General features: G+C 35.1%; 1 protein-coding gene across 1 annotated transcript; it reads left to right on the top strand.

Moving 5' to 3' along the window:
- The first annotated feature begins 7,339 nt into the window (after positions 1-7,339).
- Positions 7,340-19,612, top strand: LOC148598837 (solute carrier organic anion transporter family member 2A1-like). Its single transcript, XM_088560311.1, has 10 exons — positions 7,340-7,790; positions 9,345-10,059; positions 10,505-10,591; positions 11,419-11,637; positions 12,887-13,051; positions 13,629-13,812; positions 14,841-14,979; positions 15,810-15,964; positions 16,663-16,727; positions 17,192-19,612. The coding sequence occupies exons 2-10, from the start codon at positions 9,372-9,374 to the stop codon at positions 17,509-17,511; spliced, it is 2,022 nt and encodes a 673-aa protein (XP_088416437.1). The 5' UTR covers positions 7,340-7,790; positions 9,345-9,371; the 3' UTR covers positions 17,512-19,612.
- The last annotated feature ends 9 nt before the right edge of the window (positions 19,613-19,621 follow it).

Raw genomic sequence — 19,621 nt, 5'->3', positions numbered from 1 at the left:
GGCGATAGAATATTCCGGATTAAAAAGATTATATCAATACTGGATGAGTGTGGTTTGTCTTTTGTTAGGAACGAACATAATGTATCTTGGATATTTTTGACAATAAAGCAAACCTTTTAGACCAATTTCAACAGTCGTGGAGCCCAAAAGTGAAAAACTCACATGAATCTCTGAATTATAGATTGTACTAAGAAGATTTTGGAATTGAAAATTATTTCAGAATTTGAGGTGACAAACTAATTATTACTTTTGTAGATTTAGAACCTGAAAGTGGGCGTTAGCAAAATATTAGAAGAGAAAATGGAAAATTTCATTTATGTAATTCGACAGATATTTGGGGATGAGTTCCATTAATTGTTTAAGTCCACATCGTTTGATAGTGAAAGAAAAAATCCTTCTCGCAGAATTTTTTTTTTTAAAAGACCAAATATTATTAAATTTAAAGCTTTGTTGAATAGCTCACTAACTTCTGTTCTCAGCAGCCCCGTGCAGATCCGGGTGATAAAAGAATAGGCCTGCAGCAGCGCTAAGCTTGTCGTAAAAGGCGACTAAATAGTGCTCAGAACCCTAACCGGGGGCTAGGGCGCTCTGCCCACAGAGCAACTGGAATGGGGTGCCCCTTGCGTGTTACATGTTGGGGTTGTCAGGCTATAATACGGAAAACCTGACCGCAAACCATAGTGGTGCACCGTGTTGGGAAAGATGCCACGTTCCTCGCACGTCAAAAAACCCTACTGTGGTATTCTCCCGGAGTAGGAACCATAGGGCTCCACCACAGGAGGCTAAATTGCCCAACCCTACCCACCTCTCCCTATTTCCAGTGGCAATCAAAATTTGTCGACCCAATTGTCCTTGTGTCCCATCCCTTTTTCATTTCATCATCATTTCATGTTCATTTTATCATCAATTTCATGTTCATCGTCTGAATATAGCTGAAATATTGCTGTTCGGACGTTAAACCCCAAGAAACAAACAAACAAACTGTTTCAGCAATTTATATAAACTTATGCGACAAATTACAAAGATGTTGTCTCCAGGGTAGTCCTCTAAATTTATGTATGTAGAAATTCATCATGAATGTGACTTAATACTATTTCTTCCAATACATGTACACTAACCAACTTCTTATGCATATTATGTATCTATGTTAATTGTACTGAATTTGTTCTCTGTACTATATTATAATGGTATTTTAGTGGTACAATATACATAGCATAGATCTGCACAAGATTTGTGTCTCCAAACACTACATTTTTACAGTCACAACCTACCATGTACTAAAGCCCATCGGCCTTATCGCAACTGTAATTAATTTCTACAGTTGCAGCTTTTGATTTCACCATACCTACTTGACCCATTAGTGATTAGGAAGCATCCTGAACCCTCCTTTTTCCAAACATGAAATCAAATGGTCTATTATATATTTTTCTTCGTGCTGAATATGAAGACCCCAGTAAAACCACTCACACTGAAGTCAACCGTGTTTGTAATCGCATATAAACCACAATCAACTGGATTAGATCGTTTATGAATTTCTGGGATAGAATTAATGATTCTGGGAGGAGAAAACTTTTTCCTGTACGTGCGATGTGTCTGATATATTTTCCTTAGCCTTACATGCCATTTTTCATCCCCAACTCATGTTCCGCTTGATTTAAGGAAGACCATTTATAGATTTGAGGGTTTTTTTTATGTATTCTATTATGTCGAAGGAGCAGTAAATCTTTTAGGAATAACTAATTTATCACTGGAAATAGCAGCTCTAGAAAACTCGTTTTATGTGATACATGTAGTTACCTGTGCTAGACAAGCCTCTAAGAATCTCATAGTTTTCAAAGTTTTGTGAAAAGTGGTAACCGAGAACAAGCATGTTAACAGGCAGTCCTGCCATTCATTTCTCTTGTTTCAAAACAACATTATAGCTCTCTGATATTTTTTTGTTATACCATAGTATGGATCGTAGAGTCCATCAAATTGGTCCAAAACCCATTTACCTGCATGATTAATTATGAATTAGATTAACAAGGTGTTAAAGTTTTACGAGCCAGTTAATGGTGATTAGAGATCGTTAATCCAATTTAGGCAGATTACAAAGAACATTTATATGTAGTTCGATCTGACAAGATTTCTGCTCATAAAACAACTGTCGTGAGACTGATTAAGAATCTATATAGAAAAATACCTCCAAATTTTATTTTATCTACATTAAATTTTCATAAAATATGTAATATTACAGTTCTAAGCCTAATAATGTCGATAAATGAAGATTTAGTCCTGTCAAGATTTTGGATTTAATTTCAAATCAATTTAAAATACCAAATAGCATTTTATTCTTCTTTAGAAATCATTTAAAAATTTTGAATGCCATTAAATAAAATAAAAGTTATAGCCAAAAATGTATCAGAGAATGCCCGTCCTGTTTTTATACCCACCCTCGATGGATCTTCCGGTGAAAAATCACTCACGAGTAATTCTTCATTCGTCAAATATTAGTGCGTTCTTTGTAACTATGTCGATCGTGTTGATTTTAAAAGAAACGTGTTTTAATTTTTATATCTGTATAAATCACCGATTTAAGACTTTCAACAAAGAAAGATATTGGAAAAACGACGACTTTCAGGGTTTGAAGTAGTATTTTACAAATTAATAATTGTAGAACTGTAAAAGAAAGAAAAAGAAATGACATTAAGCAAAGAAAGATACGTACAAACTGCAAGTTACAGTGCTAAAAATGCATTTCTCGAATTACATTTAAACAATCTTCGATTAACAAAGAAATAAAATACATATAACGAATGAGAAAGTAAGATAGTTAAAAGAAACGCGTGAACATATTTATGGCAGATATTCCCTTCCATATCAGGAGACATGACTTCATCATTCAGAATTACTGGATCACTTCCGCTATTCTAAACTCAGATGCAGAAAGAAGAAATTTGTCTCGAATTATTAACCGGAATTGTAGTGGTACGGGTATCGAAGTAGTTCTATATATCAGCTAACGCTAAAATGTTAGTCAAATATCACTAGAAATAAAAAAAACGGTTACTTCTCCAAGATTTGTTAACTCGAAGAGAGGAGCTTAAAAAATTAAAAAAGTTCAATTACAATATTAGAATCGGATCGGACAAATCCGGACAGAATTACCCGTTTTATGCTTACAGAAGGTTTTTCTTTTTGTGTAAAGAGAAAGGCTGAGTAGTTTCAATTGCCTTAATGTTATTTAACATGTATGTGCCATGTACGTCTCTCTTTTTTAATTAAGGTATTCAATCTTCATAGAAACGTCTTATAAATATGCCTTCAAATGCATCCGATTGTCCAACTCGGAGCCACATACCAAGGCCCCGATTAAGTGTAGCCGTGGTCAAACATAATAATTATTTTGTACAGTTGTTAATAATCTACGTCTCTTATAAATAGCATACATTTGTACTCATCACAACGGCAATTGTACACTGTAACTTACCGGTATGGCCTTATAATGATTTAGGCCTCACAGGAAGCGAATGTATGGAACAGCTCGACCCACAGACAATTCATCCCAAGTCTACTAAAGCCATAGGTTTTGTTTGTTTGTTTGTTTGGGTTTAACGTCCGAACAGCAATATTTCAGCAATATTCAGACAATGAACATGAAATTGATGATAAAATGAACATGAAATGATGATGAAATGAAAAGGGATGGGACACAAGGACAATGGGGTCGACAAATTTTGATTGCCACTAGAAAATAGGAGGGATGGGTAGGGTTGGGCAATTTAGCCTCCTGTGGCGGAGCCCTAAGGTTCCTACTCCTATCGAATACCACAGCATGGTTCTTTAACGTGCGAGGAACTGGCATATTTCCCAACACGGTGCACCACTATGGTTTGCGGTCAGGTTTTCTGTATTATAGCCTGACAACCCCAGCATGTAACATACCAGGGGTACCCCATTCCACTACCTGGGACACACAACCCAGTTGCTCTTAGGGCAGAGCGCCCTAGCCTTCAGCTAAGGTTCTGATCACTATTTAGTCGCCTTTTACGAAAAGCTTAGCGCTGCTGCAGGCCTATTCTTTTAACACCCGGACCTGCACGGGGCCTAAAGCCATAGGACGGCGCCCAACTAATAACTGACGTATCTATAAAAAGGTCCAGATTATAACTTTGTCCATTTACTGGTTATACATACATAACTATATGAACGCCAATTAACCATTTCAACGAATTATAGTATAGGGGATATAAGACAAGGAAAAGGGCCTCTCGAACTGTTAAAAAACAAACAACTCGGACCATCAAAAAGGCATACCGTATAAGTGATTTTTCAGCAGTGATTTAACTTTCGCTATATTCGCGGTCGAAGTTCCAACACGAAGATTAAATCACGCAAAATATTTATGAAGAGAAAAATACAGTTGGTCAACTTACAAATGGTCTTTTTCATTTGTAAATTTTGTCTGCCGTGAAAATAACAGTAAGCAAAAAAAGGACCATGAAAAAAGACATCTGGGAGGGTGCAGAATGTGGTTCAAATGCAAAAATACATATATTTTAAAAGGACGCCTCGGACCAATAATATCATAATTTTTATTGCACACTTAAATGCGATAACATAACATAACATCACACATTTATTCTACATTTATTCTACAATAGTACTAATACTAACACTAAATCATTCTATTACATGTAAGAATATACTGTTATATGTGCATATATTTATTTCTACTTTTATAATAACATGATAATAGCATCGATTCTATTCAACGAAGCACTATAATAGACTAATTATTATTATTAGTGATTTCAGTCGTGGATACCTTTAAACTTCCATTTACAATATAATAGGCAGCACGGCTACAACAAGATATACTAAAGTGAGTAACAACGAATCAAATTTGAAAAAAAAGACAAAATATCGAACGATTTGCATTTTGTTACCTCACCGCAAGTTTATTGTTCGAACGAGGTAAACAAAAACGCGCAATTATAAAACCCTGGTATAAAAAATCGAAATCAAAATACATAATTCCAAAGTTAACGTCATCACATATACAAATAAGGTCTGAAAGAGAAACATGCATGTAATACAAGAAATTGTTGGAACTTAAGGGCAGCGCACGTCATTTAATAACACATTCATTTAAACTTAAAGCGTTCTAAATTCAAATAAAAGCTCGCATTCAGCAAGAATGACAACAAAGGATAGACACAAGTGCAGAGGGTGTATCAAGGCGGACACATAGAGGATAAGTTAGGTGAGGTGATTACTTCCAAATATTTTTTATTTATTTATTGTTTTGTTTAATTTATTTTTGTTTTGTTTTTGTTTTGATTTTTTTCTTCACTTCAATAAAACATCAAGAAATTGCCTTAACTCATTCAGTGTAATATACCACGTGAACCTCCATCCACAATCGTCTTGTCAGCCATGCACTGTAATGTTAAATGAACTTCCTTCAACTGTTGTCTTTTCGGTCGTGCACTATAATGTTAGATGAGCTTCCTTCAACTATTGTCTTGTCGGTCATGCACTATAATGTTAGGTGAACCTCCATCAACCGTCGTCTTGTCAGCCATGAACTGTAATGTTAGATGAACCTCAATCAACCGTCGTCTTGTCAGCCATGAACTGTAATGTTAAATGAACCTCAATCAACCGTCGTCTTGTCAGTCATGCACTGAAATGTAAGATGAACTTCCAACAACCGTCGTCTTGTCAGTCATGAACTGTAATGTTAGATGAACCTCCATCAACCGTCGTCTTGTCAGCCATGAACTGTAATGTTAAATGAACCTCAATCAACCGTCGTCTTGTCAGTCATGCACTGAAATGTAAGATGAACCTCCATCAACCGTCGTCTTGTCAGTCATGCACTGTAATGTTAGATGAACTTCCAACAACCGTCGTCTTGTCAGTCGTGCACTGTAATGCTAGACGAACCACTATCAACTGTTCCTTCAAACGTTGTCTTGACAGCCATGCATTATCAACTGTCGTCTCGTCAGCCATGCATTATCAACTGTCGTCTTGTCAGCCATGCACTGTAATTTTAGGTGAACCTCAATCAACCGTTGTCTTGTCAGTCATGCACTGTAATGTAAGATGAACTTCATTCAACCGTCGTCTAGACAACCATGCATTGTATTGTTAGATGAACCTCTATCAACTGTCGTCTTGCCAGTCATGCACTGTAATGTCAGGTAAGCCTCCACTTAAAGTCATCGTGTCAGTCATGCACTTGGTGGACCTATACAAACCATCGTCTAGTCAACCATGGACTGTAATGTAAGGGACCCCACCAACTGTCGGTTTGTAAGTCATGCACTGTAATGTTAAACGAACATACATAAAATTTCATCTTTGTCAGCCATGCAAATGTAGTTTGACCCTACACAAACTTTCGTATTGTGAGCCATGCACTGCAATGTCATGTCAATCTCAATCTACGGTTGTCTTGTGAGTGAGCAGCCACGCACCGCAATGTCACATCAACCTAAACCTACCGTCGTCTTGTGAGGCACGCCTGCAATGTCATGTCAACCTAAACCTACCGTCGTCTTGTGAGGCACGCACTGCAATGTCATGTCAACCTCAACCTACCGTCGTCTTGTGAGCCATATACCGCAATGTCATGTTAACCTCAATTTACTGTCCTCTTGTGAACCATGCACCGCGCAATGTCATGTCAAGCTCAATTTACCGTCATCTTGTGAGCCATGCACTACACTTTTTTAGCTAAGCATCGTAATTTCAGGCGAGAACTGTCATCTTGGCGTTATCAGCACCACACAAATGCCAGTAAACCAACTATGAGCCACTTCAGTCAAATGGATCTACATGTATGCCTGATGAGTAGTGAGTCATGCTCAAAACTACATACCTTGTGACCCCGACTTGATAATTCCTCGTCGGTACTCAACAGATCAGGACAGGAACTGTTTATTTTGTAATCAAGCATAGTTTTCTGCATCCTCCCAAGTCAGGATTTTGAGTCCACCCTCGCTCCCTCAAACCCCTGACATCACTCATTCATATTTAGCGGGTATCGTCCAGCGCCATCTAGTGAGTTACCTAAATTTAACCCGGATCAAAAATCCAACCAAATCACTCGTAATAGAAACTTTTCGATATAACTTACAAAATGGCTACATAAACATAGACGTCCTTTTTTTCTCTAAAAACTCTAAACAGAATCAACAGTTATCATTTTTGGTCATATTGAATCATTTGTCACATCTTACAACTTAGTCTATCAGTTACTCGTATAATTGTTTACCTTTCCACAGACATTTTATGTCAAATCAATTTTCATTGGTGCTTCGCGCCCGGAAAAGCAACCAATCGGAATTGGCTGGAAAAACAAATGAAATATGAATACACTGTTATCGGGTCATTTAATCGAAGTACATGTACGTATATGTTATCTATGTAGATATACATGTACAGTAGCCCCTCGTATAACCTTTCGCTATAAATATGCTCAGACATGTGCTAACACGCAGAACGTTATTATTCACGCAGCAGTGATATGTAACTACTTATTACTATTCGGGACGTGGTTGGAATACTAATAAATTCCAACTAGCAAGCAAATAGCCAAATTTTCAAATGAAATGAGCGTACATATTTGTAATATGATTTCTAAGTAGAACTTATCGTACCATCATTCTATGAAGATTAATAGTTACAATAAGGGACCTGAAACGACCGACGTCGAAATTCATTGCACAAAGCTTTATATCATCAGGTTTTTAAACAGCTAGCTGAATCCGATTAGCAGGATATACTGTGTTGATCAGGTTAGTTCATTTCTTTGACGAATACGAATAGGACGAATAACTGAAGAGAGCTATTTTATATTCAACATTATAATGTGCCAAAAAAAAAACAAACAAACAAACAAAAAAAAAACAAAAAACATCACGAGCTCCGAGTGGTCGCAACATGCACGAAAAATTCATGGTAACCATAGATTCTCTTTTTTATTTATATTTTTTTTATTTTGATTTTCTAAGAGAAATATTATTATCAAATACATTTTTTAAATTTTGAATCGGCTATAAAAAATAAAATCTATTTGAAAATAACAATAATGGAGAAAATCTAATGAATAATTAAGATAATAAATTGACTACCGCGAATGGCCAAAACACAAAATATAACTCGTGCCGGGAACGCATTAAAATTGAACTCAAGAACGAAAAAAAGTCAAGTTCCGTGCACCTCGTTTTTCGGCACTCGTGGTTACATTTTGTTTTTTTTTACTCTTTCCATTTAACTTTCTAACTAATCTCATACTAGGATGTTGTAGAGTGATTTTACATGCTCTTGTTTTCTGATGGTTTAGGTACAAAATGTGGGAAATTTATGTCCTGTCAATAAAATGGGTTTATATGATCGCGTTCTACCACCTGATCAATTTCTTTTATAATGAATGAAATGACGTGTGCGATATAGCATACCTTAACTATACAGTTGAGTTATTAAAGCATAAGAATAGTCCTTCTAGTGTGGTGTTAGGAGCCACATAAGACGAAAAACAGGAAATTGAAAAAAGAGAATATTTTCCATTACGATTTGCATACTTATAAAAATAAAATTTATGATAAAACTCTTTTTTTTGTGTAATCTGACGATATTTGAGGGCCAGACAGTATATCAAAAGTAAAGAACAAGAAGGCCAAAAAGAGTATAATATAGTATGTATACACTCACATATCATTTGACATGTGAGGTCTGTTCTAACCCCTCACAAAACTGTTTTAGAGCAACTGTCAGAATAACACTTCTATGACAGAGTAAGGACAGTTCTAAGGGCAATCATTCTGACAGTTCTCTGAGATATTTGAAGAAACTGCTAAACGCAGATTAAATGTCAGTCTCTGTAAGAATCGGGCAGTGTCCTGGAACATGGTATGAAATAAACCATCATTTTGCTAGAGTAATTTGACTATTTGCACCATCAGAATCAAGGAAAAATAGACAATATATTCCGTGTCATATTGGTGCATTGAGTTATAATTTCATCGAAATGCAATGAAAATCAAGATTGTAAGGCCAGATACACATGTAACACTGTCGAAAACCTCATTTTTCTAACATTCTATTGAAACAATTTCTGTGCAAATCCAGTGATGCAGAGATCAAATAATGGTCTTTTCAAATAAAGAAAGCATGCTTGAGTGAAATCTTATTCTCAGATCGGTAGGGTTTGATGTTCATGTTTCTGATTTTTCCGATTTTGCCTGATTCTTACAAACACTTACACTTAATTGTATTTGAGAGATCAAGGTTATCAAAACTGTTCATATCAATGTAATCCGTTAATGTTTTACAAGTTCTTTTTTACGTAGGGTTTGAATCCAAAACACACGAAAGCAATGGAGAAGAATACAAATTATAAAGGTCATGAGAGAAACTACAGGTGCAATCTATTTGGAGTACATCTACCATTTTTTAAAATATTCGAGAATGCTGCTGGTTTTACTGCCTTCTACAGCACAGGTGCATTGATCACTCAGACCCTGGCGTCGTATGTCAGTTCCCAGATACCCACTCTTGAGAAGCAGTTCGGTCTTAGTAGCTATGAGAGCGGTATCATAATGACGTTCAATGACATTGGCTTCATTACTTGTATGGTTCTGGTTTCCTCCATACCGAGACTGGTTCACATACCTAGGTGGCTTTTCGGAACAATGTTACTTTTTGGCATTTCCGGTATTCTTTGCAGTCTGCCTCATTTCCTTTTCTCGTCTCGATCATCGATACATGTACTATCAAATTCTATGGAGCCTAATATGTCAGTTTCCATAGCAACAGGCAATGCAGAGTCAGACTTTTTCCTCTGCTCTAATTTAACAGAGGCGAATAGAAATACATCTAATGAATCAATGGAACTGCTAAGAAAGAAACAAAGTGGACAATTAGATCACTCCGTAAAAACTGTGTCAATTGCAATTATTGGAATCGGAATGGTACTACAAGGCGTTGCTAAGTCCCCACGTGGACCCTTCACCACCGTCTATCTGGATGATGGCTGTGACAAAACCAAAACAGGTTTTTATTTAGGTAAACAATGTGTTTGTGTAGAGCAAATAATTCGTAGTATGATTAAACCTTTAATGAATACAGATCGATTTGTAGAAAGTGAAGTCCCTGTAACCATGTCTTACATGTATAGCGACATTTAAAGTCATGCTTAAAATTAATGAGTTGTTTCGCATTTTGGTAACCAAGGAAAAGGACAAAATGATTCTAAAAACTCTATTTTTTTAAATGAAGTGCAATTATTTGAACAGATTTCCCTGGCTAATGTTTCCGTTCTTTTACATGTTACACTGTCTTATATAAGTATAACCTTATCTTAGTAGATATCCAATGTATCAATCATGTATAGTTGTATGAGGCTAGCGTCCACATTGAATTTCCTATGCGTTGAAGTGTGAAATTATTATGTTGTAACCATACAAGAGTTGTTCATGTATGAAATGTAATATCTATAATAATATTCTAGGTATCATAATTGGGTGCTCAATATTTGGACCAGCATTATCGTTTGGGCTTGGTGGGCTATTCAGCAGGATATACATTACATTGGAAGGTTGGTATAAGATTTTAAAAGCATAAACTGTGAAAGTATTATTGCTTTGTTGGATACCAATTTTCGTGGTTTTCGTTGGTGTGGCAGACCACGAAATTTTATTCTCAGGGAAAAGAGAATTCCAATTCAATATTAATATGATGATTTTTGTTTACAATTTTCAGCTGTTTTTGTTGTAATTGCGGCACCACTCTGACTTAATTACAATGAACTAATGACGCAAAACATTCCTTTTCTTTATACCTATATATTTCAATATGTTATGAGCAATTTTTATGTTATTACAACTAAGTCGATATTTTTGCGCAATATTTATAGCATAGCGCTCTTATACATGTACCTTTGAAAATGTTTTTCCTAGTCCAATTAGATATTCAAAGAAGACTTATAACTACTTTATTTTTTCTTCAAGGTATGGTTATATTTTGTAACTCAAATAATATCATTATTTGATAACTATATCGTTACCACGATACAATTACTCTAATTACTTATTGTTTGTTTTGCATTGTATATGTAAATTAAGAAACGGAACGAAAACGACTTCTAATGTAATCTGTACATTGTTACAGTCAGAGTACAGAAGATTATTTCAGAAGAAATCAATATCAAATCAACGTACAGAAGTGAAATTGTCAAATAATTAATCGAAATGACATCAAACAAAATAAAAAAAATAATATAAATTTGTTGGGAAATGAAGGAAACATGATTGTATTTATCAACATCAAAAACACGTTGAACACGCCTCTGAATTTATTCTGACTGGAAGTACTCCTATTCTTCTGTTGACCATTGATCCCAATTCACTGTTTTCTTATTCATAGATGTTGACATGTCACCTCGGGACCCACGTTGGCTCGGTGCTTGGTGGTTGGGTTTTGTTGTATTCGGTGTCCTGACTTTTATATTTGCATTACCAATGCTGTGCTTTCCTAGATACCTTGCTGACAAAAAAAGTAAAAACTATATAGACAAGGAAAAACTAAATGCCGAGACAACGACGGATCAAAGCACCAAACTGTCTCGGTTCGAGAGATTCAAAGGTAAGCACATGTATCCCGGTAGCACATACTAACTATTTTTACTTAAAATATTAACAGCGGAAGTTACGCGTAATTTGAACTACAGTCAATGCACATTGCAAATAGAGAATGTTTATAAAAGCAAAACAAAGAAACGAAAATTATTTAAGCAAACAAACAAAATCTAAAACACATTCGTATAATGTGAGGGTTTATTGTAAATGGGAATTAGAACCAAACCATTTCGAAAACATTCGCTAGCTTTGGTGATTTAAGTACCATTCTGTGTAAGAATTAGGCAATATGTGGCACGTTATTTCCCCCAATTTAGTAATCTTTGCCTAAAATATATACAATACATCTAGAAAACAACCGAGCAGCTATTTAAACTGATCCTGAAGCATCTGTGACTTAAATATTTTTGACTGCCTATATAAGGAAAAAAGTGCCGGAAAATTTTCCCGCCATTTTTCCTTAGTGCATTTCAACAAAATTTGACCTATCTTAAAAGGCAAATTTTACACACTTTGATGGTTATTTCTGAAGGTTATCGGGTATGAATACTTAGCTAATGCAATAAAATCTCTGCCTTTTTTCCTTCATCATGTTGCCCGTTTCTTAGACGGAGAAGTACTTACATGACTGTAATAAATACGTATCGAATCATAATCTTTTCCAAGATACAGCAGGGATGGTCAAAACAATCAACAGTATAGGGCCCAAATGTTAACAAAAATGATGTAGTCAGCTTACTAACCCCTGACAATTCATGTCAAACCTGTCTTGTAATATTTTCCTTGATGTGCTGATGTTTTTAGCAATGCATGTACAAACAATATAAAGAGAAAGGAATTGGTGAATATACAAATTGGTCAAAGACTCAATCCTACCGGGATAATACAATGTCAGCTCATGACGAAATATGGGTCTAAAATGAACGACAGAGAAACCCCTAATTCCACTGGACAAGTTGCAGCTGGCCCAAAAACAATATTTCACACGAGCACAGCAAAATTGTTGCTCCTATATATTCCAGCACCATGGAAGTAAACTGAAAGTGAAAACGAAACAATACATACATGTGCAAAGACAAGAAATTCCTGACTTGAGAGAGGCGCGAAAAATTCGTCGAGGTTAAAGTACTTTGGAGTGATCATAACCCTTCCACTTTTAAATCTGGCAACTGTGGAAAAATTATAACACAATCAAACACATGTAAAAGTCTGAAATTCATCACAGTTCTTCCCTTATTGTTTTTCTGTTTTTCCAGAGAGAGCAACCTCCTACATTCGTGTCGTCCGAAGCCCTGTGTATACCTGTACTCTCGTAGCAACAGTGATGAGTTTTTCTGCTATTGTAGGGAAAATTATTTTTCTCTCAAAATACATAGCAGCACAGTTTGGTATTCCTCTTTGGCAAGCCAACATCACAGTTTGTATGTAAAATTGTATGATCTTCGTAGTTTAATAAATTATACGTAATATGCATAATACTTTAAGGAACGACCATTTGACTTTTATGAGGAGGGAGGGCTAATACGATCTAATTTGAAATAAAATGGCAGAATTGCCAGGACAAGCAAGAAAAAACCATGATCTGTAATTATTGTCCTTGTATGATTGTAGGCTTTGCCTATGATGGAAGGAGTTCAGTGTCGTAGTTTACACAAAACAGCGCCTCCACACTTGCGCAAGCGTCTGCTTCTATGTCGAAAAATTTTGTCACTTCCGCAAAATATTTTTAACCATTCATACATGTATTCTGGTCTTACATTCTACCTACATGTATATAGGACATCGCTGATGCTCGGTCCTGCTTAAAAAAGTAGTCCTATATTTTCGCATCATAAAAAGGCAGGATAGAAAATTTGATCCTAGCTCCCTATTAAATTAAATGGTTGCTCCGGGTCACAATAGATAAATTTTTTAAGGAACATTATCAACCGTAAGTTAATTTGACATGACATATAAATATACTGGACGAATAAGGGATGTATTTTTGTTTTCTTCTAGCTGCAGCCAATCTAATAACAGTATCTGTTGGCTCTATTTTGGGAGGAACTATAACGCGCAAAGTTCCGATGTCTCCTCGTCGTTGTTATCAAGTTGTAGTATGTCTTTTTCTAATCCAGTATGCTACGGCTTGCATAGAGATATTTTTTGGCTGTGATCAACCTAATATCATTGGACCAGAAAGGTACATGTATATTTTTTTACATATTTCCATGTGCATAAATTCATTTATAAATTTTAGCGGCTTGTTTGTAAAGGGTAATGTCATTATCGTGATAAACTGACTACATGTACCTACGGACCGCGGAATAGTGCTATTACCTGAAACATTGATAATCTCTCGAGAGGCATGCGTGGGCATTATTCACGTTTGACCTATATCATTTCCCAAGAACTGTAAATTGATCGATAATGTCCGCTTACCATCTTCATGTATTGGACATGTGAAATTATTTCGTTGAAGACTATGAAGTGAGCATTACTATTTGGCAATGCCGCGTTGTATCACACGGCCATAATTTAACCAATAAAAATAACTAATTCTTCTCTAATCTAATATAAAATAAATACATCTTCATTATTTCTGTAATATCCAAACAGACATACAGATGACTGAAATTTTTAACGGGTTAATTCAAAGGGGGCAAGAGCTAAAATGCTGGTTCTCCTATGTAAAAATAAAAGGAAAGCTTCAAATGTATCAATAAGGGTGTTGAGAAAAAACTTGTAATAATATATAAATTCACAGAAAAGAAAGGACCCTCTTGTACAATGTATCAGGTAAATCATTTTGACCCAAGTCACAGCTTCACATGCATTATATCTGTAATTGAATATTAGAGAAATCTACACATTAGAATTACTGTATTCTTGAGACGAATTTTCAAGCATTGTCCATCAAATTTAATATAAATGCTTCAAAGTTGTTTCGTCTGTAGTAAAAAACATTGTTTCTTTATTTTCATAATAATTGAAGCATGTACTTACATTAAATTTGTTGAAAATTGTTCATCGTTTCTGTTTTCAGACACCCAATGTACATGTAGTGTCTCTATAACTACATGTACATGTAATCAGTTTTAAATTCTTCATTTGTGATCGTGAGAAATTCAATCTTGAACCCGAATTGCTGGTTTTTAAAAGGTGACAAAGACATGTACACGTAGAATGATGCGTTCAATGGAATATCAATTATTATTCTTTATCGAACAGACAAACACCCGATGTTAGCAACTCCACAAACCGGTGCATGTGTGACCCCTCCGGTTTCTTCCCTGTGTGTGGATCAAATGACGTCAACTTCCACTCACCTTGTTATGCTGGATGTACAGAAACTGAACGAAATGGAAGGGTATGAAAAATAGTCCCGAAAGGAAATTTTGCAGCGCTTATAAAACTTACATATTTAGGTCAAGAAAACTGAAAATAAAAGAAAACTAAAACCTTACAATTCAGCAAAACAGTGGTAAACAGATTATTTAATTTTTTTTTCAACTCGCGGGAGTTCCTCATGCTCATCTCGTCTCGCGGCAAAGCCGCTCGACCAGACAAGCATGAGAAACTCTCTAGTTGAAAAAATATTAAATAATCTAATATGGTTAAATCCTTACTCATGTTGAATTTTTTAACAGACGGGCACTACGATTGTGTGGTGGATTTTTGTTTCAACAGACAAAAGGTGTCCCAATAGGTACCAATACATGTACTTAATCTCTGCTTGCCAATCATTATCTTCTGTACTGTTTTGATAACCGAATTTACAAACTTTGTTTGGTGGCAATTTGGTATTGCATATTTGTATTGTAATATACCGAAAACAATTAACTGTAAATGAAGCAGAAGGGTTAGCGTGCTTTAAAACATGGTAAAACCCTCAATTTCATCGGTTTATTCCGAATCAGGACCAATGCTGTTGTTCCTAACCTTCAGTTCTGTTTTGCCATTTATCATATGGAATTTCCTTCTTTTGTATGTTACTTCACTACTCCTTGGAGTATTTATTACTTATTACTTCGGTAATTTTGTTATTAACCTTTATTGTCATCAACAAATAACTCAAAAGAATACATAGTTTTGCATAGTCCTTTAATTTCAGCATTTTATCACTAATTGGCTTATTCATATACATGTACAAATGTAACCCTTGATTTATCAAGATTTTGTATCCATTTTTTTTTGCAGATGTTTGTAAACTGTACTGCTATACCAAGCGGGAAAGCCTCAGCAGGATTGTGTCCTTTTAATTGTAACACACTATACCCATTCATAGCTGTGAATGTGATCGGATCTTTCATTGGATCTCTCAGTATCATGCCGACAGTTATAGCTAAAATAAGGTCAGTTATACCGTAAACGCGATTCTGTTTCATCATCGTAAAAATTGTTGCATTCATTAAATTGTACACGAAAAAAAAAACATTCACGGGTAAGAACGGTAAAGACAATCAAGAGAAAGTGAAACAACCTTCAAAAATTGTTAGTTTTAATTGAAAACCTTTAGTTCATTTGTTTTTTTACTACATATACTTGCAATCGAAGACGCTTTATTTAAAGTTTTGTTACACGAAAATACTGTTGAATATGAAATAATAATGAACATTTTACAAGCGAGGTTCGGAACATGCAAATACATGTACATATAATACATTCCCTACAAAAATTCAAAACACTCTTGTTCATTTACATTAGTTGTTAATAAATCAACTTATCTTTAACATAAGTTTTGTTCGAGCAGTACAATAATTCGTGTATTAACCGTTTTGAAAAGTACTCCTATTACAAAACTTTCAATATTTTTCAAGGAGTACTTTTGAATAAATTTTATATGCACCTCAATGTTATTTAAAAAAAATCTATTTAATTCACTATTACTTTTCACACGATCGTTCTCTGCATTATTCAAATTTGGTGTTTATTAACCTCAAAGTCAAAGAATTTTAAAAGAAAGACCCAGGCAAATAAATTAGCCATCCCACTACGGAAAGACTAAATGACCGTAAAGGTTCGGATTATAACATTATCAATATTTTTTCAGAAGTGTTGAAGACCGCGATAAAGGAACTGGGATCGGCCTCCAGTCAACAGCCGTTTCTTTGCTTGGTTGGTGCATCTATTAGCAGAGACAGAGTTGTCTCTCTTACGACGATTTATATTTTTTGCCGTGAATACGTTTTATTAACTTGGCATGAATTAATGTTTCTTATGGTATTCTCTATAGACTTTGACTCACTAGACAATATAGCCGCCTTTACTAAAAATATACCATAGGGTAAAGTAGTTATTTTATATAGCCAAATTCTGATAGAGGTAAAACTGTAACATGGATGGGTCCATCCTTTAAGTTTGTTAAGTTCCGATTGCAGATCAAGAGATATCAAATCCGCGACAGAAAGAGTTTGATACATGTTGTCTGATAGCCTTAAATTATGTCAGTATAATTAAAATTAGAAACTCTGATTTCTATTTGTTTTGTCTTGCAAACATATTTTTCTTTATTTTAGTTAGAATGAAATTGTTTTTATGAGTTTCTGTTTTTACATGTTAATTGTATTTTTAAATTTCAGGCGCTATTCCTATTCCAATAATAATTGGAAAAATAATAGACACAACATGTGTGATTTGGGAAACTAGAGGAGGATCGGGCGCATGCGTACTCTATAACCTAGCTGATCTGCGTTTCCGGTTCCTTGGAACTTCTCTCCTATACAGAACTGTTACTCTTGTGTTTACACTTATACCATTAAAACTAGTATGGAATATAGAAAACTGGGAAGATTTATGGAAACGGAAGTCACATGGAAAGGAAGAGGAATCTATCAAGCTGGTTTCCAATAGCAGTTCAAGTTCTGGGAAACACGGAGATGTCATTCGAGTCGTGACCTAGAGATTTATTTTTGTGACAGTAGCCAATGTATTGAACAATTCTCCAACCAGATGTTGATATTTAAACTGTGACAAAAATCGTATGCACTGTCAACAGGGAGCACGAGTGTGTATCAATATTAAACACACTGTATTTGAGCTTATTAATAATCTGTTTTAATGGCGGATACGAGGAGGTCTGACGGTTGGACTTCCCTTTTATTAGCTCACCTTGCAAGAGGTCATCACTTGGCGTCCGTCGACATCGTCATCGTCCTCGTTAACAATTTTTCAAAAAACGTCCCTTCTGAAACTACTTGACCAATAGAAACCAAACTTGTTATGAATGTTCATTGGGGTATCTTGCATAGAACTGCCGTGGGGATATTTGATCCGTCGAAAGACATGGCCGCCGCTACTAAAAATAGAACATAGGGGTCAGACAGTAGTTTTTCGAATATATCTCCAAAACCGTTAGGTTAAGCATTATTCTGACATAGGGTAAAAGTGTTCAGCATGATGAGATCTACATGAAGTTGTGGTCGAATTTTCGTTTTAATCTGTTAAGCCATGTTAGAGCTATTGCTCTTTAGCAATGTTGTTTGCTATTTTTAGCTCACCTGGCCTCAGGCCATTTGAGCTATTAATTGCCATTACTTAGCGTCCGTCGTCGTCGTCCGTGTTTTTCAAAACTCTTCTTCTCTGACACTACTTGACCAATTGGAACCAAACTTGGTATGAATGTTCCCCATGGTATCTTGCATAGAACTGATGTAGAAATTTTTGATCCACCGAAAAACATGACCGCCGTTACTAAAATAGAACATAGGGTCAGACAGAAGTTTTTCGCATACATCTCCAAAACCGTTAGGTTTAGCCACTTTCTGACGTGTTAAGCATGATGAGATCTACCTGTGGTCAAATTTTCATTGTAATCTGCGAAGCCATGTTGGAGTTATTGCCTTTTTCGACGTTTTTTTTTTTGCTATTTTTTTATGCTATTTCTTCCGAAAAAATCTTCTTTTCTTGACCAATTGGAACCAAACGTGGTACACGTATGAATGTTCCTTGGAGTATCCTGCATAAAAATGATTTGGAAATTTTTAATCCGTCAAAAACATGGCTGCTGTTACTAAAAATAGAACATTGAGGTCAGACAGTAGTTTTTCGCTTATTATATCTCCAAAACCGTAAGGTTTAGCCAAATTCTTTCAATTGCTGAAATAATCCTTATTATAAGGCTTACAAAAGTCTTCATGGATCAAAGTTGTCCGACGACTCCTTGTAAGAGTTATTGCCATTGAAAGACGAAAAATTACAGTTTTTATTACAATGTAACAGTTTTCATCCAATATCTTGAAAACTGTGGTGGATAGAAAGAAACTGTCAATTGCTGAAATGATCACTATGATAAGTCCTACCAAATTCTTCTTGAGTCAAAATAATAGACAATAGACATAGTTGAATGTATTGCCCTTGAAAGACAAAATTTAACTAGGTTATAGCGATTCAGGATCCTGCGAGCCTCTTTTTATAATAACATTGTATTTATTCATTTCGTGGAAATTTTACGACTCTACATACGCAAGAATTTACATATATTCATTACAAATACAATGACGTTAAAATAAATAAGAATCGCATTTACCGATTCTTTTATAGTTCCTGTTATAAATAAGTACATGTACATAATAGCAACTGTATTTTTTCAAATTTACATTCAGATTGTATTGATTACATAACTTATTCACTTATATTTAAACTGCATACCAGTACTTCCCGTGTTGCTCTAGATAGTTCTGGAATATCCCTATCCTGATAAATATTTTAAAATAATTTAATTCAGCCCCTGAATGTAATTACAGCACACAATGTTTAGCGTATAGATATTTGGAGTAAATGAACTGTGATTTGTAATTAAAAATAAAAGAAAAGAAAATATAAGATTGAATAATATACATGAATAATTTATTTTAATTTTTTTTGTTACTTAAGTAGCACACACATAAAAATCATGCAAAACGTGATTCATGGTTGGAGAGCCTACGTATTTTATAAATTTGATATTTTTTTAGAATGTCTATATTAAACAGAAAGTAACATGTGGCTTCTCATATAACCATTTTTCTTAT

The sequence above is a fragment of the Perna viridis genome, chromosome 14, assembly GCF_037379345.1.
Source record: "Perna viridis isolate PV_CMFRI_1.1 ecotype Kerala chromosome 14, ASM3737934v1, whole genome shotgun sequence".
NCBI classification, from domain to species: domain Eukaryota; kingdom Metazoa; phylum Mollusca; class Bivalvia; order Mytilida; family Mytilidae; genus Perna; species Perna viridis.
Note: the sequence above shows the minus strand (reverse complement) of the source record. Positions and strands in the feature narration are given on the sequence as shown.

Bases quoted from the DNA above. Each gene is read 5' to 3' on its own strand.
- LOC148598837 (XM_088560311.1), top strand. From the start codon at position 9,372: ATGGAGAAGAATACAAATTATAAAGGTCATGAGAGAAACTACAGGTGC. The intron at 13,052-13,628 runs GTATGTAAAATT...GTTTTCTTCTAG, and splicing joins GCAAGCCAACATCACAGTTT to CTGCAGCCAATCTAATAACA. The intron at 15,965-16,662 runs GTCAGTTATACC...ATATTTTTTCAG, and splicing joins ACAGTTATAGCTAAAATAAG to AAGTGTTGAAGACCGCGATA.